This window comes from Musa acuminata, chromosome BXJ3-1 (genome assembly GCF_036884655.1).
Source record: "Musa acuminata AAA Group cultivar baxijiao chromosome BXJ3-1, Cavendish_Baxijiao_AAA, whole genome shotgun sequence".
Taxonomy (NCBI): domain Eukaryota; kingdom Viridiplantae; phylum Streptophyta; class Magnoliopsida; order Zingiberales; family Musaceae; genus Musa; species Musa acuminata.
In genome coordinates, this window is record NC_088349.1 from 7881978 (window position 1) to 7898469 (window position 16492).

Sequence of the window (16492 nt, forward strand, 5' to 3'; positions counted from 1 at the left end):
TATTATCAACTTTAGTTTCAACATTTTGATCCATTATTGGCGCTCAACAAAATGGATAGATTAACTAATGGTATTAGTTAGGTTTGGGTTAACTAAAGTTGTCATATCACTCTTAACATTAACCAAATCAACAAGCCTAAATATATGATATCACTTATAATATTTTTAAATAGCTTTATAATATTTTTAATACATCAACAAAAATACTAGATGCTATTGGGATACACTAAATAAAATCAAAACATACTAGAAACTATATATACTATACTATGATTCAAATAGGATAAACAACATCAAACAAATGATGTTGAAAAATTGGTTTCACCACAATAAAAACAACATAAAGTTTACTTGAAATCATAGTAAATCATCCAAATGGAATCCTCACCCTAAACAAACGACTTATCGTTTGTAGACCTCTCTTGCTCGCAATCCTTGTTATCGGCCATAGGGGAGGAAGGAAAGGGTCTACCGTCAACTACAATGAGGAAAAAGAAGGGGCGAGCCATGTGCCCTCGTAGTCAATCGTAGCAGGAGGAGGAGGAGGGGGGTGCATGCCTTCATCGACGAGGCATGCAACGATTGGACCGATGGGGTCAACAGAGGTGTCTCTTGTGCGTTGCAAACAATGACAAGCTTCACGAAAGAAGGGATAAAATGATATTTTCATATAACTAGGGGTGCTATTTTGAAACTTTTTTAGTCACAGTGGAAGGGGGAGGAGGGGGTGTATGCATTTACTGTTACCATATCGTGTGAGAGTCATGGGCAAGACATGTAGTGGTTAGGCTAGTTCATAGCTCTCACAAGTCACGAGCGATGATAAGACCTGATGAAAAAAGAGATAAAATAGTATTTTCATATGGTCATGAGTGCTATGTCAAAATTTGATCTCCACAGTAAGTCTAGGATTATATATGTTCTAACCGCTGCATGATATATACTAATCATATTTTAGATTATTGACAATTAAAAAATAAGAGATATATTTGAATATTTAATTTGACTAAGAGAGTGTTCATCAATATCTTATCAATTAATGTTTGGATACTTGTCTCACCCCTATGCCATAGGGTAGGAATGCATAGAGGTTAAATATTTTATTAGTCATAAGCCCACATGTCATCCGTTTCGTGTATATCATTTTTCTATATCAGACTTCTATATACATAAATCTGATTGGGCTATCATTTCTTTAATTTAAATTTATAGTAAATCCAATAAAAAGTATTCAAATTAGATTTAAGTGCACTCATATAAGAAAAAACAAAGAAATGACCAACTAATTGCCCATGCATTCGACTCCTAATGACCTGATATTAGATCAAAATCCGACCGTCAATCCCATGTGAAGCTCGTCTGAGCCGTCGATCTCACACCTCCACGTTTTACCTGAGAGCCCAATACGAGTCCGCTGTCACCAGTGTCGTTCGACCGAGCCACCGAACACGGACGAGCACCCAACCATGGAGCTCGTACGGCCTCGCACCTCCTCGTACGGCGCCTCAGACAGGGAACCAGCACATGCCAATCGCGTCGTTCGTGGGAGCTTTCTTTCGCCTCGTGTGACTTGCTGTGCGTGGAAAAAGCTGAACCCTGGCTGTGCCATACAGGGAAGCGACCGATGTCCAAAAATAAAAAACAATAATTTACGCCCCCCCAAAAAAATGTTTTACACGTGGACACCACCATCCTCTCAGTCAACATAGCTTGGCTCCGTTTGAGGACAGGTCAACGGCGGCTATTGCACCTCATGGGTTCGAGCTCGAGTCAGTGCAGCCAGTACTTGTATAGCATCATCAAATTAGATTCGGCAATTATCATCAATAATAGGATAGATTTAGATATCTCAGACAAAAATAGCAAGTGGTTTACGTATAATTATTAGCGTAGATTTAATACACAGTACGAGGATTGGATACGTAGATATGGACTTTTATCGCTTCAGGGTTTAGATGTTATACATTGGTAGCGCATATTAATATTCTCTCACATTAATTATTCCTATTTAATTAGAAGCTGATATCTTCGTCATAGTTTTTGGAGACTGATTAGGACCGTCCAACAGATTCGAAAGATCAATCGTTAGCTATACTTTGGCGGTGATATTTTGAATGCTAATCATGGCTATCAACACCAATGTCACATGATTTACATAGTTAATGTCGATGTATGATCGACTAATAGCTATTTATGATACCATTGATGTCGATCTCAAACACGATCAATCACGACCGTTGACGTCATTTTGTATGTGCCGTCCATGTCAATCACTCACCTTTACATTGAAATCTGACCACGGGCGCTCATCTCTTCGGGGCACGATCTTTGATGCGTCCATGATCGATCGATTCGGAGATGATCACGATTGATGTAGAGCGATCTTCTCCGTCCGTAGTCGGACCGTGGAGAGGAGGATGGTACGGATCGTCCGTGAGGTCGATCATGATCACCAGCGCGAAGTTTAATGCGATCATCGTCGAAGCAGGAATGGCACCTTTAGGTTGAAATCTGACGACGGACGTTGATCTCTTCTCGCACGGTTTTTGATGCGTCCATCATGGCTTGAGGGGTTGATCTTGATCGTCCATGATTTGGAAGAGCGATCTCTCTTTTGCACAGATCGTCCGTCAGGCCGATCATGATCAGCAGCACGATTTTGAATGCGATCTTCGTATCGTACCATCTGCGTACATAACTATGAATTGTTTTTTTTGTGATGTTAAGACATGTCGAGCGTTGGGATGGGGATGGGGATGAGACATACACTAAAAACAAAAGCTATGATGTGTTTGCGACAACAGCTGTCCCCAGCTGTCCCCATCGTTGAAAGCTCTGGCTCGAGTCTGCACACCTCATAGGAAGGACGACGGAAGAGAGATCCCCGACTGCCGTCGTCAGCACCCCCGGTCGCGTCCACCGGCTACAGCCGGTCCGTTCCGACCCGCCGGCATCTTTCCTCTTCGTGTCCGGCGGGCGGCCCCACCCGCCCGGCCCACCTCGCCCGCTGCACGTGCCGCGCGGTGGGCCCCGTGGGGGAATCGAAAGCAAAATTAAATTTAATACGGCGGAATGTGAGGAAGGGATGGTACAGAGGAGAGAGAAAACCCAAAGAGGGAGGGAGGGAGGGGGTTCGACGAAGAGAGAGAGAGAGAGCGCAAGGAGCGAGCGGGGTTGGGTGGGAGGCTTGAGCGACAGGAGGAGAGTCGCCGTCAAAAGCGGAGGGACTTCTCCGTCTTCCGAACCTGGATTTTAGGGTTTCGGTTTCTCTCCGGGGCGACGGCAGCGGCAGCGGAGTGACGGTAACCCCAAATGCTTTCCCTTTCTTGAATTATGCGATTCTTCTCATCTTAGTCTTGTCTCCGAAGTTTGATTCGGTTCTCCTAGTTTTTCTCGCCGAACGTCCTGCGGTTTGTTTGGGTTTTTGCCCCTAAATATCTCGTTTTGTTGTGTGTGTGTGTGTGTGTGTGTGTGTGTTTTTTTTTTTTTTTTCCTTTTGGATTTGGTGTTGCGTAGGGTTTTGTTATAATGCTTCGGTGGTGTAGATCTGTAGGTTTTCTATTAAAATCTGAATCATTGTGTTGTGTTTTTATTTTGATAGAATTTCTGATCTTTGCTTTTGCTTTCTAATTTTGATGCTTAGTTTGAGGCGTTTCCTTTTATTCTGCTTCCGTTCCCCTTTGAGTGCGGGTTCAGATGAATTTTCAGCTTGTAGTTCATAGCTTTCAGGACTGTAAGGTTTGGATTTGTTCTATTTGTGCAAATTTCGGACCACTTTTTCCCTCTATGTTCCATAAATAGCAAATTTTAGGTGATCATTCTCGAAGATTATATATCTGAACATCAACATCGTGGATTCAACTCTGTGACTTGAGTTTCATTTACCCTTCATGATTTTTCTCTCTTTGTCTGCCAATTTTGTGATACCAATCGTGTTGAGAAAACATATCCATTAGCTCGACGAGCCTAGAATTATATGGCCCAAAATGTGTAACATCTAGCCCTATATACAATTGCATTCATTTTCATTTTAGGCTTCATGTTCTCCTCAAGGGGTAAACCAACACATAGCCAAAGTTCAGACTTGTCACACAGAATCATGTTGTAGCAGCTGGCACGTGAGACCTAGCCTAATTATGCCTCCAACCCACAAGGGCCCTTCATTAACTTGGCTTAAGTGCTTGTTAGTGGGAGAGAAATGCTTCATGTCATGGCTTAAGTTATCGGATGAGATGCAAAAGCCAGAGGCGGTATACATCTAGAATGCACTTGTACGATGCCTACACCATCTCTACCTCTTATGATTCAAGCAATGACTTAAAGTCATGACATAAATGATCTTAGCAGGAACATTTTCATTTGAAGTCTAATGAAATTTCTATACATAATTCTCATAATCTTCAATATGTTCTATATTGGTTATGTAGTTTTTTTTTTTTTTGTCAAATTCCAAATTTCTCTGTTTTGGTATGCAGCAGCTACTGATTACTGAATAGACTATGATTATTTGGCGGCATTGTCACTAAGTGTATGTATATAATATTATTTAGAAGCCGATGTTGTGACTTGTTCATAATTGACGAGTCACACACTCACACTATGGACTTGTGTTTTGTATTGACATGTAGATAGAGAATTGATCTAACTGCAAATTGCCCTTCAGTTGCAATACTTGGGTGGCACCATATCCTGGTAAGTGTTACACTGGGATTTGAAGAAGCAAAAAATCAAATGTAGAGGTATCTGAATAGGGAGGCCTGACGTCCTTTCTTCTTGCTCACTAGTATCCCATGATTAGTAAAGATCAGCATACTGTGAATTTTCAGCAGCTTCATGAGCATGTTTGACCAATTTCACTTTTTAAATTAAATATATTTTTTAACTTCATTGCTCCATTGCAACCTTCATTGCTAGGATCCAGATAACAGACACAGGAATAAGTCTGCATATATGTGGACCTTGTTTTTGTTGAGGATGTCTTTCTTTATCTCAAGGTTGGCGATTACTTATTTATCCAACAGTTCAATTAAGTTTTTTCTACCATTGTCTTAGCTTATTCAAGGTAAAACAAACGAATCTATGTTATTATTGTTAAACATGGTTTAGTTGTATCCAGTAATGTTTACTACTTTATTTGGAACTAGGACTCCTTTTTCTGTTCACACATTCTGCAACCATGGTCAATACATTCAAGTTCATGGATATTAGGCTATGTATTCTTACCTGCTCCATCAAACAGCTAGAAAGAAAAGTGTGATCTATACTGCTAATAATCTGAAGAGGGATACTAATATTAGTAATATCGATTAAGCAGATGAGGTGGCTTTGTACATTAGCTTAGTAATATTAGTAATATTAATAACAACCTCAAAATATAGAGGTAAGGCTGCTGCCTACGTTGAGGCCCCACATTAGTGGAAGGCTTGTGTACTAGGTTCATTCTTTTGAAATGAGGTGACTTTGATATGTTATCTACAACAAAGATATAATTAAAGGGTCCATGTGTTTTCAAAGATATCAAACAATTATTTAGGAAATATTTCAAGTAAATGTTCATTCTCCACTTATTTTGGATCATATATTTTTTTGATATCTATCAAATGATCAATCTTAGTGGTAGAAAGTTACTGTGAGGCAATATGGACTATGAAATATATGGTTCTTTGCTGGTGTAAAGCAATTTTATCAATGAAGTTCAACACATAAATTCTTCTCATATGTCAGGGAAAATGGGAAATATCCTTATTTTTCAGTATTTCGTGGCATGGTGCTCTGAGAATGCAACTTTGATTTCTGTGATGTACCACTATTTAACCTAGAGCTTATCAGTGTCAAAAGTGCAAGTATTGCTGGGCCATCAGCACAGAATACCTTTGTGGTTCGTGGGCACATAATTGGTTGCTTGTTTGGGCTATAGTTTCACAAATACATGTATAGATGAAATGCAGAAAAGGAGGTGGAAGAGAAATGGAGATATCTATAATGGAAAACAAGCGGAGAAACTATAAGGGTGACAGAAAAAAGAGTAGAAGGACAGAACACCGATTAGAATGACCAGCGATGTATGACAATAAGAAGAAAAGTAAAACTTGCCCAGAGTATACTGGTTTGCGAAATTGCCAAGAAGTCGTTGTTGTTTGAATTTGAATAATTCATTATACTATTTCTTAACTTTTGCATTATACTATATATGGAAATTTTATGTTATTTGAAAGGAAATGTTATAAATTGTCTAACCATTATGTTTTCACAATCCTCCTGACCAAATAATGCTATATATTGCAGGAAAAAAGGCCATATCACATGCTTTTTCTCTTCCTATTCATGGTTTGATGACTTAAATAGCAGCATGGTGGAAGGAATTGACCATTGAAGCTTTTAGCGACTCCGTTTGATCTTGTGAGCTAGAATGACGCTAGAAGATTTTTTCACTCTAACTGAGATGAGGGATGGCCTTTCGAGTCTCCCTAGGATTGAAGAGCTGCTCTCCATGATTCAGAAACTGAATGATTCTGTTACGAGTAACTTAGGTGATGCAGTAAGACAATGGTCTACAGTTGCAAGTGTTTTAGCAGCTACAGACAATAAGGAATGTGTTAATCAATTTCTCCAGTTGAATGGGCTTGTTTTTCTTAACCAATGGCTTCAAGAAGCACTGAAGCTCCATGCTGATGTTAGTGGTGTTGAAGAGCTGATAAGTTCATTATTGACATTTTTTGAGAGGTTTCCAATTGAGCTTAAACAGATAACTGCCTCTGGAATTGGAGTTACCATTGAACTTCTTCTTGATCACAAAAGCATTCCAATTAAGGAGAAGGCTAGAATTTTGTATGATAAGTGGAATCATGCAAGAAATGATGGTAAAAGTTCCCATGATCAGGAAACAAGTGGGACTTGTCAAAGTGATCAGCTTGAACCTTTTGAGGATGTGCAGATGAATGAAAAAAGTATGGACTTAGTAAATTCAGTTGTTGATATTCCCCCATGCACAGAAAGAACTGGTGAAGGAAAATGTGAAGTGAAATTGGCAGGAACCGAGATCCAGGTTGCTGATGTCACAGTATGTTCAGGCAGTTCCCCTCATGATTCCACCTATAAAGAAAGAGTTATAGCATCACAAAAAGCTATTTCTACATCTTCCAATCCCATCAATCCGAATGCAGTTTCAGCAGAAGTGTGTTCATCGGGGTCATCCCTTGTATCAACCTCTTGTCAGGAGAAGTTAACTGTTATAGAGGGGTCTTCTGTTTCTGTTGCAGTAGGAAAGTCCTCTACTGGCACTGGTTCACAATCTGGTCGGGAAGGAGATATAGATGATCAGCCTGATGCATCATTGTTGAAAAATGTCCCTGATAGCATAAGAGGGATGGATGTGGAAATGAGGGAAGTGAAACCATGCAAATCCAATCAAAGAGAAACTTGCAGTAATTCTTCATCCTTTGTGTTTTCTACTTCTGTGACACCATCAGTGGCTGCTCCAGAGCTGACTAATTCACGCAAGTTGGATTCTAACAATGGTGACTCATGTGCCTCAAAGGCAATGCTACATGAGCTAAATTCTGGTGCTTTTGACCATGGGAAGGAAAAGTGTATAATAACAGCCAAGGAGTCCAACACAGCTGCAAATCTCGCTAGTGGTATTCATGAACTTGCCTGTACTGTCAGCAACCTCAGCGATCCAGGTGATCCTCAGTTACCTTGTCAAAGGGAGGAAGCCATGAGTAGTGTCCTTAAAGGCACTGATGGTGAGGTCAATCTTAATATTCGTAAAGGTCATTTCTTGAACTCTCCTGATTTCCTAAAAGTCGTGGGGACCAAGGCAAATAAGGAAATTGGTCGAAAGTCAGATATGAGACTTGAATGTTTGGATGATGCACTAGAGGTTGCAAGGCAAGTCGCTATAGCAGTGGAGCAAGAGGTGGTTGATTATAGAGAGCCTTTTTGCAGCTCTCCTGAGGTCAACTCTGGTGGAACAACTGGTTCTCATAACCCTGATTCTGAAGAAGAAAAGCAGGATCAACCAGTGACCGAGGAAATTGGTGGGAATAGTTCATCTGCTGGAAATGGTCCTTCTGTTACTACATCTACTGAGAAGGGGTCAGAGATCACACAGAACATGAGCCCTGACCAGGAAAACTCTGAGCAAAATATAGAATCACCCAAACCAAAAGTTCCTGCTCAGGAATCAGTTGGTAAGTCTATCGCAGACAGATTCAATTTCGATCTGAATTCAGATATTTGCAGTGATGAACCTGAATGCTCGATAAAGCCCATTTTGAAAATGCCTATCGGCGTGTCTGCTCCTGTAGCTGTTATTGCTTGTTCAAAAGGAGCTCCAGGATTGCCTGTTACACCTCTCTGTTTCGGAGGTGAAATGGGATGGAAAGGTTCGGCTGCTACCAGTGCTTTTCGGCCAGCATCTCCTCGGAGAACTCCTGATGGTGAAAGGTCATCTTCTGGTTCAAAACCAAAGACAAACTCGCTTGAATTTGATTTGAATGTGGCTGAAAGGGCTGATGAGGTGGGTGATGAACCCATATTGGTGAAGGAGTTGCCTGCTTCCTCTAGTCTGCCATCCGGAGATTCATGTGTGGAAGTTAGTTCGAGAAGAACAGAGAAGCTAAGTTTGGATCTTAATCGCCTTGGAGATGAAGAAACGTCTATGTGTCCATCCTCATCCTTGAAGCTGCATTTCCAGAGTGGAGAGCGGAGCCTGTCTTCAGCTTCATCATCATCTTCCAGGCAGCCTTTTCTTAGAGACTTTGACCTGAATGATAACCCATCTTTTCCCAATATTGGTAATTCTTGCAACTTTGATATGTCATCAACCAAACCCTCTGATTCTTTTGGAGTTCCAACACCCACTGATCCCGTTATCAAAATTATGGGATCAAAAATTGCTGTTGAAAGGAAAGCTAATGACAACCAAGTGCAGCAGTCTTTTCTATCAGTAGGACTGAAGATGGAGCCTCCTGTTGTCGCAAGGCCACTGATGCCTTATACAAACATGCCAACCCCCACTTACGGATATACTGGACTCCCGACTGGGCCTTCCGTGTCAGTCCCCCCAGCATATTATTCACCTGGAAACATTTCTTACATGGTAGACTCCAGAGGTGCAACAGTCATGCCGCATGTTACTGGCTCAGCAGCTCTTGGTCTAACATCTGCCAGGCCACCCTTTCTTATAGGTGCTGCTATGCCCTCAAACATGGCTGGTTTTGGGTCTTTGCAACCTGGTCTTGACTTGAATGGTGGTATGACGTCCGTGGAGGGTGGGATCAGAGAAGGCAGCAGTTTTAGACAATTCTTTTTGCAAGGTCACGGTCGATGGATGGAAGAACAACCGAAGACCGGTGCACAGCCTTCCAGTTCAGACACTACATTAAAGCGGAAAGAGCCAGACTCTGGATGGGAGCCTTATCCGCATGGTTACAAGCAGATGACATCATGGCAATAATTGTGTTTAAAGACCATTAGGGTTGTATCGGGTTATCTAAGGTTAGTTGCTTACCTTTTGTTCCTTTAAGATGGTGGGCCAATTCGACCGAATGGCATTGGCAGGTGGATAAGCGAATAAGGTTATAGATAGTTTTGATGAAAATTTATTGCCAAAATATCGGTACATTTGATTGTTTACATTCCTCCATTATCATTATTTAGTCCATTGCACCCGGTGGAAGCCCCATGCATGCATCTCCTAATGAACGAGATGCTAGTTCTTGTTTTTCATATCCTTCCCGTTTTATTCGAATCGCTATATCATCATCTTTGGTTTGAGTTTTATGTATTATTATTTAGGCTTTGTTGTACATGATAGATTTTTCACATGTATACACACACACACACCCCACATTACTACTAAAATTTCTTTGATGCTGTATAATCTGTTAGTCTCTGTTGTGCATTTGCCTAATTGTGTATGAGTCTGCAGAATAAAATTGTAGGTTGATGGTTTGAGAGCTCTTTCAGCAAGTCTTATAAGGTAGCCAACCACTTTAGTTGGTAAATAACATAGACAGTGATTTATTTCACATTTTACATGAACACGGAGCAATCTCAATCAAAGACTGGTCACTCTAAATAATATTCTAACTTTTAATAGTATTTCCTTTTCTATCGAAGTCAGAAATCAAGTCGAACAAATAAACAAACAAAAGAAAAAAAAAAGGGCATCTTATTTATTTGTACTTGGGATAAATTCCAAAAACAATTTTTGAAAATCGGAAACAGCAAAATTGGGAGGCGAGCCTTTTTGTTTTCCGAATCCGAATCCGAATCCGAACCCTTGGAAACTATTTTTTGCAATCACAACCCGATACGTCGCGAGCCGTTAGCCTATTTTTGTTCCGCGGCAGAAAACCCGTGTCACGAATCCGCGGCATCCACTCTCCCGCGGCAACACCCTAACCTTCCAAGGAACCGCTTCCCCTCCCCCCTCCCCCCTTCTCAGCGGGGTATGGCTCCGTCGGTGATGTCGGATTTCTCGTCCTCGGCCACCGCCCGGCTTCTTCCCTTCCGGTGCACTGTCCCTATCAGGGCTTTCCAATTCCAGCCGTCGGTTTCCATCCAACTGACGCCCTTGCGCCTGAACGCGTCTCGATCGACCTTGTCGCGGTGCTGTAGTTCGTCTGCTGTCGCCGCAGGTATGCGTCTGATGTTTTTTCCTGTCGTATGCAGCTTTGTCTGGTACCGAATTGCTCAGCTGTGATGCTGATCAAAGTTTCATATACTTTTTCTTGGTTCCTTCTTTGATCAGTCTCTTGGGCCATTCAGAACCTTTTGGGGTTGGTTATTCATGTGTACGTCATGATGGTTTATGCTTTCCGTCTTTCGTTAGTAGAATAACCATGATATTGGTCTATATATATAGTATATATATAGTATGTATGATTTTAGAACCGTTGTTCTTCTTGTGCTGCTTGTGGGAATTCTAGAAGTGGGGATCACTAGTTGAATAATGAGGAGCTGCAATTAGGGTAAATAGAACGAATTTTCTATTAATATTTGAAGAATTTGTCTATGTTGCGGTTCCATCAGTTTGTAAAATCCAGGTCTGGACCTGGTTATGTAATTTTAGAGTTTACTCAATCAGAACCTTAAGTTTTACTATGAGGAAGTATGAAGGGAGACCAAAGTTGTGTGTATGACACGTTATGGAAATATGTGGTCTAGAGGCAATCAATAGTTCAACCTTGAAGTTATAATCAGAAGGACCAAGAAGTCAAGTTCATCGACACTTGAAAAGCATTTGTTTGTTGATGTCCACTTTTTGCCATACTTTGCTTTTGTTTTCGAGCCTAATGTTTCTTGATCTGGACATGTAGTGGCAACAAATACGGATACTCTTGCCAAGGTTATTGATGGGAAGTTGGTCTCAAAGCAAATAAAAGATGAAGTTGCTGGGGAAGTAGCCGGTATGAAGGAAGCAATTGGTGTCGTTCCTGGTTTGGCAGTCATTCTTGTGGGCTCAAGGAAGGATTCTCAAACTTATGTCCGCAATAAGAAGAAGGCTTGTGAAGCAGTGGGTATAAAATCTTATGAAGTTAATTTGCCTGAGGACAGCACAGAGGAAGAAGTGATTAAGCATATTTTAGAATTCAACAATGATCCATCAGTTCATGGGATTCTTGTTCAATTGCCTCTCCCTCGTGTATGATTTCTTTAACTAGTGCTTTGCTAAATTACAGATTTTTTTTATCGTTTCCTGTTTGTATGTGAATGCATATGCCAAAGATATCTTTTATTGGACTAATAAAATGCTGCTTCTTTTTTATTTGGTTTGATGGAATTATTATCTCAACATGCACAAAACACCAGTAAATTCAAAATAGATGCTATGGGATTTATTTATCTTCATATAGTGTTCATGCCTACCATATGTTCTTCTTAGCAAGTGTTTCGTCAGGTACAAATTATTTTATATCATTTTATGTTTCTATGCAAATGCACTTGCTGAAGATATCTTACATTGCACCAAAGTAATGTTACTCTTTGTTTTTTCTCCTTTGGTTGGATGGAATTATTATTTCAACATGCACAAAGCAGCTGTAGTAGATGCTAAAAAGATGCTTGATATTTGTTTATCTTTAGCTTTCGTGGCTCTTTATTGATGTGGAATGTGCTCTTCTCTCGTGGAATTGCATTTAAATCCTATCCATCTTTTGAACTATACTCATTTTATCTCGTTCAGTAACTCAAAATGTCAAGAGCATTGTAGGGTAGGCTGTTTCTTACAACATCGGGAAATTAGTACGAGCATATGTGTGCTAAGATCAGTCTGAAGCATAAGCAAGCCATATATTTCTCTTTTTGTTATATGTAAGAATTTGGATGCCTGATGCTTTATCTTGTTCTCAGTTGGTCTTGAATTTGTGCTTTGTTTTTTTTACTAAAAAGACTTAGGAGAAACACTGTATTTTGCAGCATATGAATGAGGAGAACATTTTGAATGCTGTTAATATTGAGAAAGATGTGGATGGTTTCCATCCGTTGAATATTGGTCGTCTTGCTATGCAAGGTAGGGACCCCTTGTTTGTTCCTTGTACTCCTAAGGGATGCATGGAATTATTATACAGGCATGGAGTTGAAATCAAGGGGAAGAGAGCTGTTGTTATCGGCAGGAGCAATATTGTTGGAATGCCTGCTGCATTGCTGCTGCAAGTACTACTCTTTACATCAATCTTGCATTACTGTAGAAGATCCTGACCGTTTGTTGTTTAAGGGCCTCTACTCTATGCCTTGTGCTAATTAGGCTTTCATGACTTCAACAGAAAGCAAATGCAACCGTCAGCATAGTCCACTCTCATACTAAAAATCCTGAGGAAGTTACAAGACAAGCAGATATTGTGATTTCAGCTGCTGGGGTTGCCAACTTGGTAAGAGGCAGCTGGATAAAGCCAGGGGCAGTCGTGATAGATGTCGGAATAAATCCAGTTGATGTAAGATGCTTCCTTTTTGTATCATCATTTATGCTTCCTTATAATCTAGAAATGTGTTCCTACATTTGCAGCAATTTGATAGTGCTTACGTATACACTACTGATATTTGAACTTGGGAATGAAAGCGTTGTTATTTCCATGTAAACTATCATGTTTTCGTTTGCGGCATGATTTTCTTATCTCTTTATTCCTAATGTCCATAACGAAGAATATAACTGTTTTCTAGTCTATGTAAACATTTAATAATTAGCCATGCGATCTTATCAACGTGTCATGTTCCACACTACTTTCTATAGGCTTTACAAGTACCAGCTCTGATTATCAATGTCTGCAGCACTTTTGATGGCAAAACAGAGTATCATGTCACTTGATCTCCTAGAAGTGGGCCAATCTTACCAGTCATTCTGGATTCACATCAGAATATGAATAGTTGTCTTTTGTATAGTGTGTACATACTGAAGTGTACTTGATCCTTGATCAATTCCTGTATGTGTTAGATGAAGCAAAATTCTTTTCTTGTGCCGATTAAACATGTATTCAAGTTCAGTCAGATTCAGCCTGGAGTGATTGGATTTATACACACATGAACACATGCCCAACAAACATTTATGAGCAATAAATGAACACTGGGTATAACAGTTATTGGAAAGTCCCCATTTGGTGCTCAGCATGATCTAAGAAACTGGGCCGTAACTCCAGATAGCTCTCTTAGGAAGTGTGAGGCTTTGGTATCGAGGGAACCATGTGTATTATACAGACATCTGAAATGCATAGCTTACATATCTACTGTGTATTTTCTGGAAATTTACTCCTTGTTTTGCTTCTATCGTTTACCTTTACGCGATGGAGGAAATTCTTTTCTTTGTTTATCTTATTTCGTTGTGCATAGGCAACATTACAAACATAAGTGTAGTTTTGGTTGCTGCCATCAAACATTATTACACTTTAACATTTATCTTTTGCTTTTGATACGAGTGTCTGCTACTCAGTGAAGTTTCTTGTAATGCTTTTGGAATCAAAGCCAAGTCTTTACCTCTTTCATGCACACGATATTCTTGATCAACCAAGTATTTCTTTTCGAAGGAAAATGCTTGAAGTATGTGCCTCATGCATAATCATGTTTGCAATCCAATGTTCTTGATACTTGGTAAAACCAGAGTACTTAATTCGATATCTCTGTTATGTGTGCGCACACATACATGAGAAATGTGGATACATGCTTTTGACTGTACTTACGAGAAATCTGGATCTTATGATGATTATTGTGATTATTTCCTTTATTCTCTCAACACGTATTAGGTTGGATCTTTCGTGTGATACTCGTACATGTGGAGAAGCATTATCTTACTAGGTGGTGGACTTAATTGTTTCTTCTGATCATTTCAGGATGCAGAAAGCCCTCGAGGTTATCGGCTGGTTGGTGATGTCTGCTACGAAGAGGCTTGTACGGAAGCTTCCGCTATCACCCCAGTTCCTGGTGGAGTTGGTCCGATGACAATCGCCATGCTTTTATCGAATACACTTGAATCTGCCAAAAGGATACACAATTTCAAGTGACACAACTTCATGCCCTCTGATCGACCTCCGCAAACGACACTTCTCATGGAGGTTTTCCTTAACTTATTTCTTTTTTATAACACCGACTCGATCCTATAGGATAAAATAACAAGAAACATGGCGTTTTGATCTTTACTTTTTCTCCATTTGTTGTTGATTGATGTTGCAGTTAGCAAGTTGTCGCAAAGCCATCCCTATCTATCCTTGCTGCGGTCGCCTGTCTCCTTTCCCTCTCTCACAGTCTCACCCATAGCCTTCGCTCCGCCGCCCTCTCGTCCTTCTCTTGTTTCCTTCTGTTGGCGTCACCTTCTATTGGCTGTCCTCCCATCCTTTGGTCGCCTTCCATCATCTACTTGAGTTTCTCATTTTCGAAACTCAATTTTACTTATCGTTTTGATACTTTGATCAGATTATCATTACATTTTTTTTTGGGGGGTTGCATCTTTTATTGATTCAAGAACTCCGTCATTGAATTGTATTTTACTGCAAGTGGTACGTTAAATTAACCTTTGTTCAGGACCCTACCTTTTGAGTTATATTAAGATTTACGTAGCTATTCTAGTTAATATTTTAGATTCAGATATTTATATAATTGGTCAGATTGTATTAACCCAGTGGCAGAGAGAGAGAGAGAGAGAGACTGGGGAGATAGCAGACCTTTATGCATATGGCTGAGGAAGAGAGAGAGAGAGAGAGAGAGAGAGAGAGAGAGAGCAGGCCTTTATGCAGATGGCAGAGGAGGATGAATGCATTACTGATGCACGCCGCCGCCCACACTGGCGCAGTTGCCTCGTGTTCAGGTTATTAAATCTTCACAGAGCCAGAAAATAATGGAGTTATTAGGGAAGTTGTTTTGCAGCTTCATCTCCTCGTCGAGAAGAAGGAAAGGTCAAAGATAGACATGATTGATATGGTCAGGTACACGGGCCCGACTACGAGAAATTTCAACTTGTGTGTCGACCTACTCCCGTTCGAGTCCAATTTGGATTCAACCGAAACGAGGGGTGCATCGAATATTTCTGGCCCACTGTTTACTTCAGACGGACAACACCACACGGTGGAGTGTTGCTTTCGGAATTATAAGCGATCAGCAAGCGACCACGTTGTTTTGGGTTGACTCGTCGAGCCCGTCGGTCTTAAATATCTGCCACGCTCAAAAGCTAAGCCACATGTTTCTTTCCAGTGTGCTGAAAACACGTTTTCGGCATTTTGTGTTAGAAAAAATAATTTCAAAAAACAAATTTTCAAGAACTAGTTTTTAAGTACCTATCTTTGATTTGAATTTGAATTTGGATGATACTAACTAAAAAGAACTCAACTATAAAAGTTAGTTTTGTGTAATTAGATCTCCATAACTCATACCCTAAAAGACTAACATCAATATTTTATATTTGATATTAAATGTGACGTTTTTCAGTTTATGATAATATCATATTTGGTTGTGATGTATGTGTTAAAATGGTCCACTTTTACTTGTATTCTCGTTTTGACGTGGGAGTAATGTGAGCTAATTATAAATAATGATATTGGTTCTTATATTTCTAAAAGTTATATTATGATCTCTAAAATATTTAATCTCATTTCTTTTTACGTCGATTCTATTGATGAAAATAGCATACATGTTCAGTGATAAATCAAAATGAGATAAAATCATTACGTACTCAATGATAAATTTTACGATATTTATCAATAAAACAGAGTTAAATATTTTATTTTTATAATTATAAAAATTTTAAAATAATTTTTAAAAATATAGATATCTGAATGTAAAAGATAATTAATTATGTAATTAATCTGTACTGACATGAAAAGATCCTTATTTGTAGGGACATGGATGTGATCGTGAATGGTTACGATGCATTTGTTTCGGTTAGGAAAAATATGTCGATGCAGTAAATGCGATGATGTGATTGATGGAGATCGATATATTAGGTTTGGATTGGAGTAAAACGTTGTTGGCCTTATACAATGTGTATATATGGAGCAAACGTTGA

At 39.8% G+C, this 16492-nt stretch overlaps 2 protein-coding genes across 6 annotated transcripts; both read left to right on the forward strand.

Moving 5' to 3' along the window:
* Positions 1–3144: 3144 nt before the first annotated feature.
* Positions 3145–9674, forward strand: LOC103994386 (uncharacterized). Of its 3 annotated transcripts, none has more exons than XM_065135866.1 (3): positions 3145–3302; positions 4915–4994; positions 6286–9674. In XM_065135866.1, the coding sequence occupies exon 3, from the start codon at positions 6410–6412 to the stop codon at positions 9458–9460; it is 3051 nt and encodes a 1016-aa protein (XP_064991938.1). In that variant the 5' UTR covers positions 3145–3302; positions 4915–4994; positions 6286–6409; the 3' UTR covers positions 9461–9674. The 3 variants fall into 3 exon arrangements, with proteins under 3 accessions (XP_064991938.1, XP_064991939.1, XP_009412986.2); XM_065135867.1 differs by having other exon boundaries at positions 4922–4994; XM_009414711.3 differs by lacking the exon at positions 4915–4994.
* A 677-nt stretch (positions 9675–10351) lies between these two features.
* Positions 10352–15022, forward strand: LOC135628898 (bifunctional protein FolD 4, chloroplastic-like). Of its 3 annotated transcripts, XR_010493083.1 has the most exons (6): positions 10354–10646; positions 11328–11653; positions 12427–12663; positions 12774–12941; positions 14328–14549; positions 14668–15022. XR_010493083.1 is itself a non-coding variant. In XM_065135871.1 (5 exons), the coding sequence occupies exons 1-5, from the start codon at positions 10460–10462 to the stop codon at positions 13310–13312; spliced, it is 993 nt and encodes a 330-aa protein (XP_064991943.1). In that variant the 5' UTR covers positions 10352–10459; the 3' UTR covers positions 13313–13621. The 3 variants fall into 3 exon arrangements, 2 of the variants coding, with proteins under 2 accessions (XP_064991943.1, XP_064991942.1); XM_065135871.1 differs by lacking the exons at positions 14328–14549; positions 14668–15022 and adding an exon at positions 13238–13621 and having other exon boundaries at positions 10352–10646; XM_065135870.1 differs by lacking the exon at positions 14668–15022 and having other exon boundaries at positions 14328–14633.
* Positions 15023–16492: the final 1470 nt, after the last annotated feature.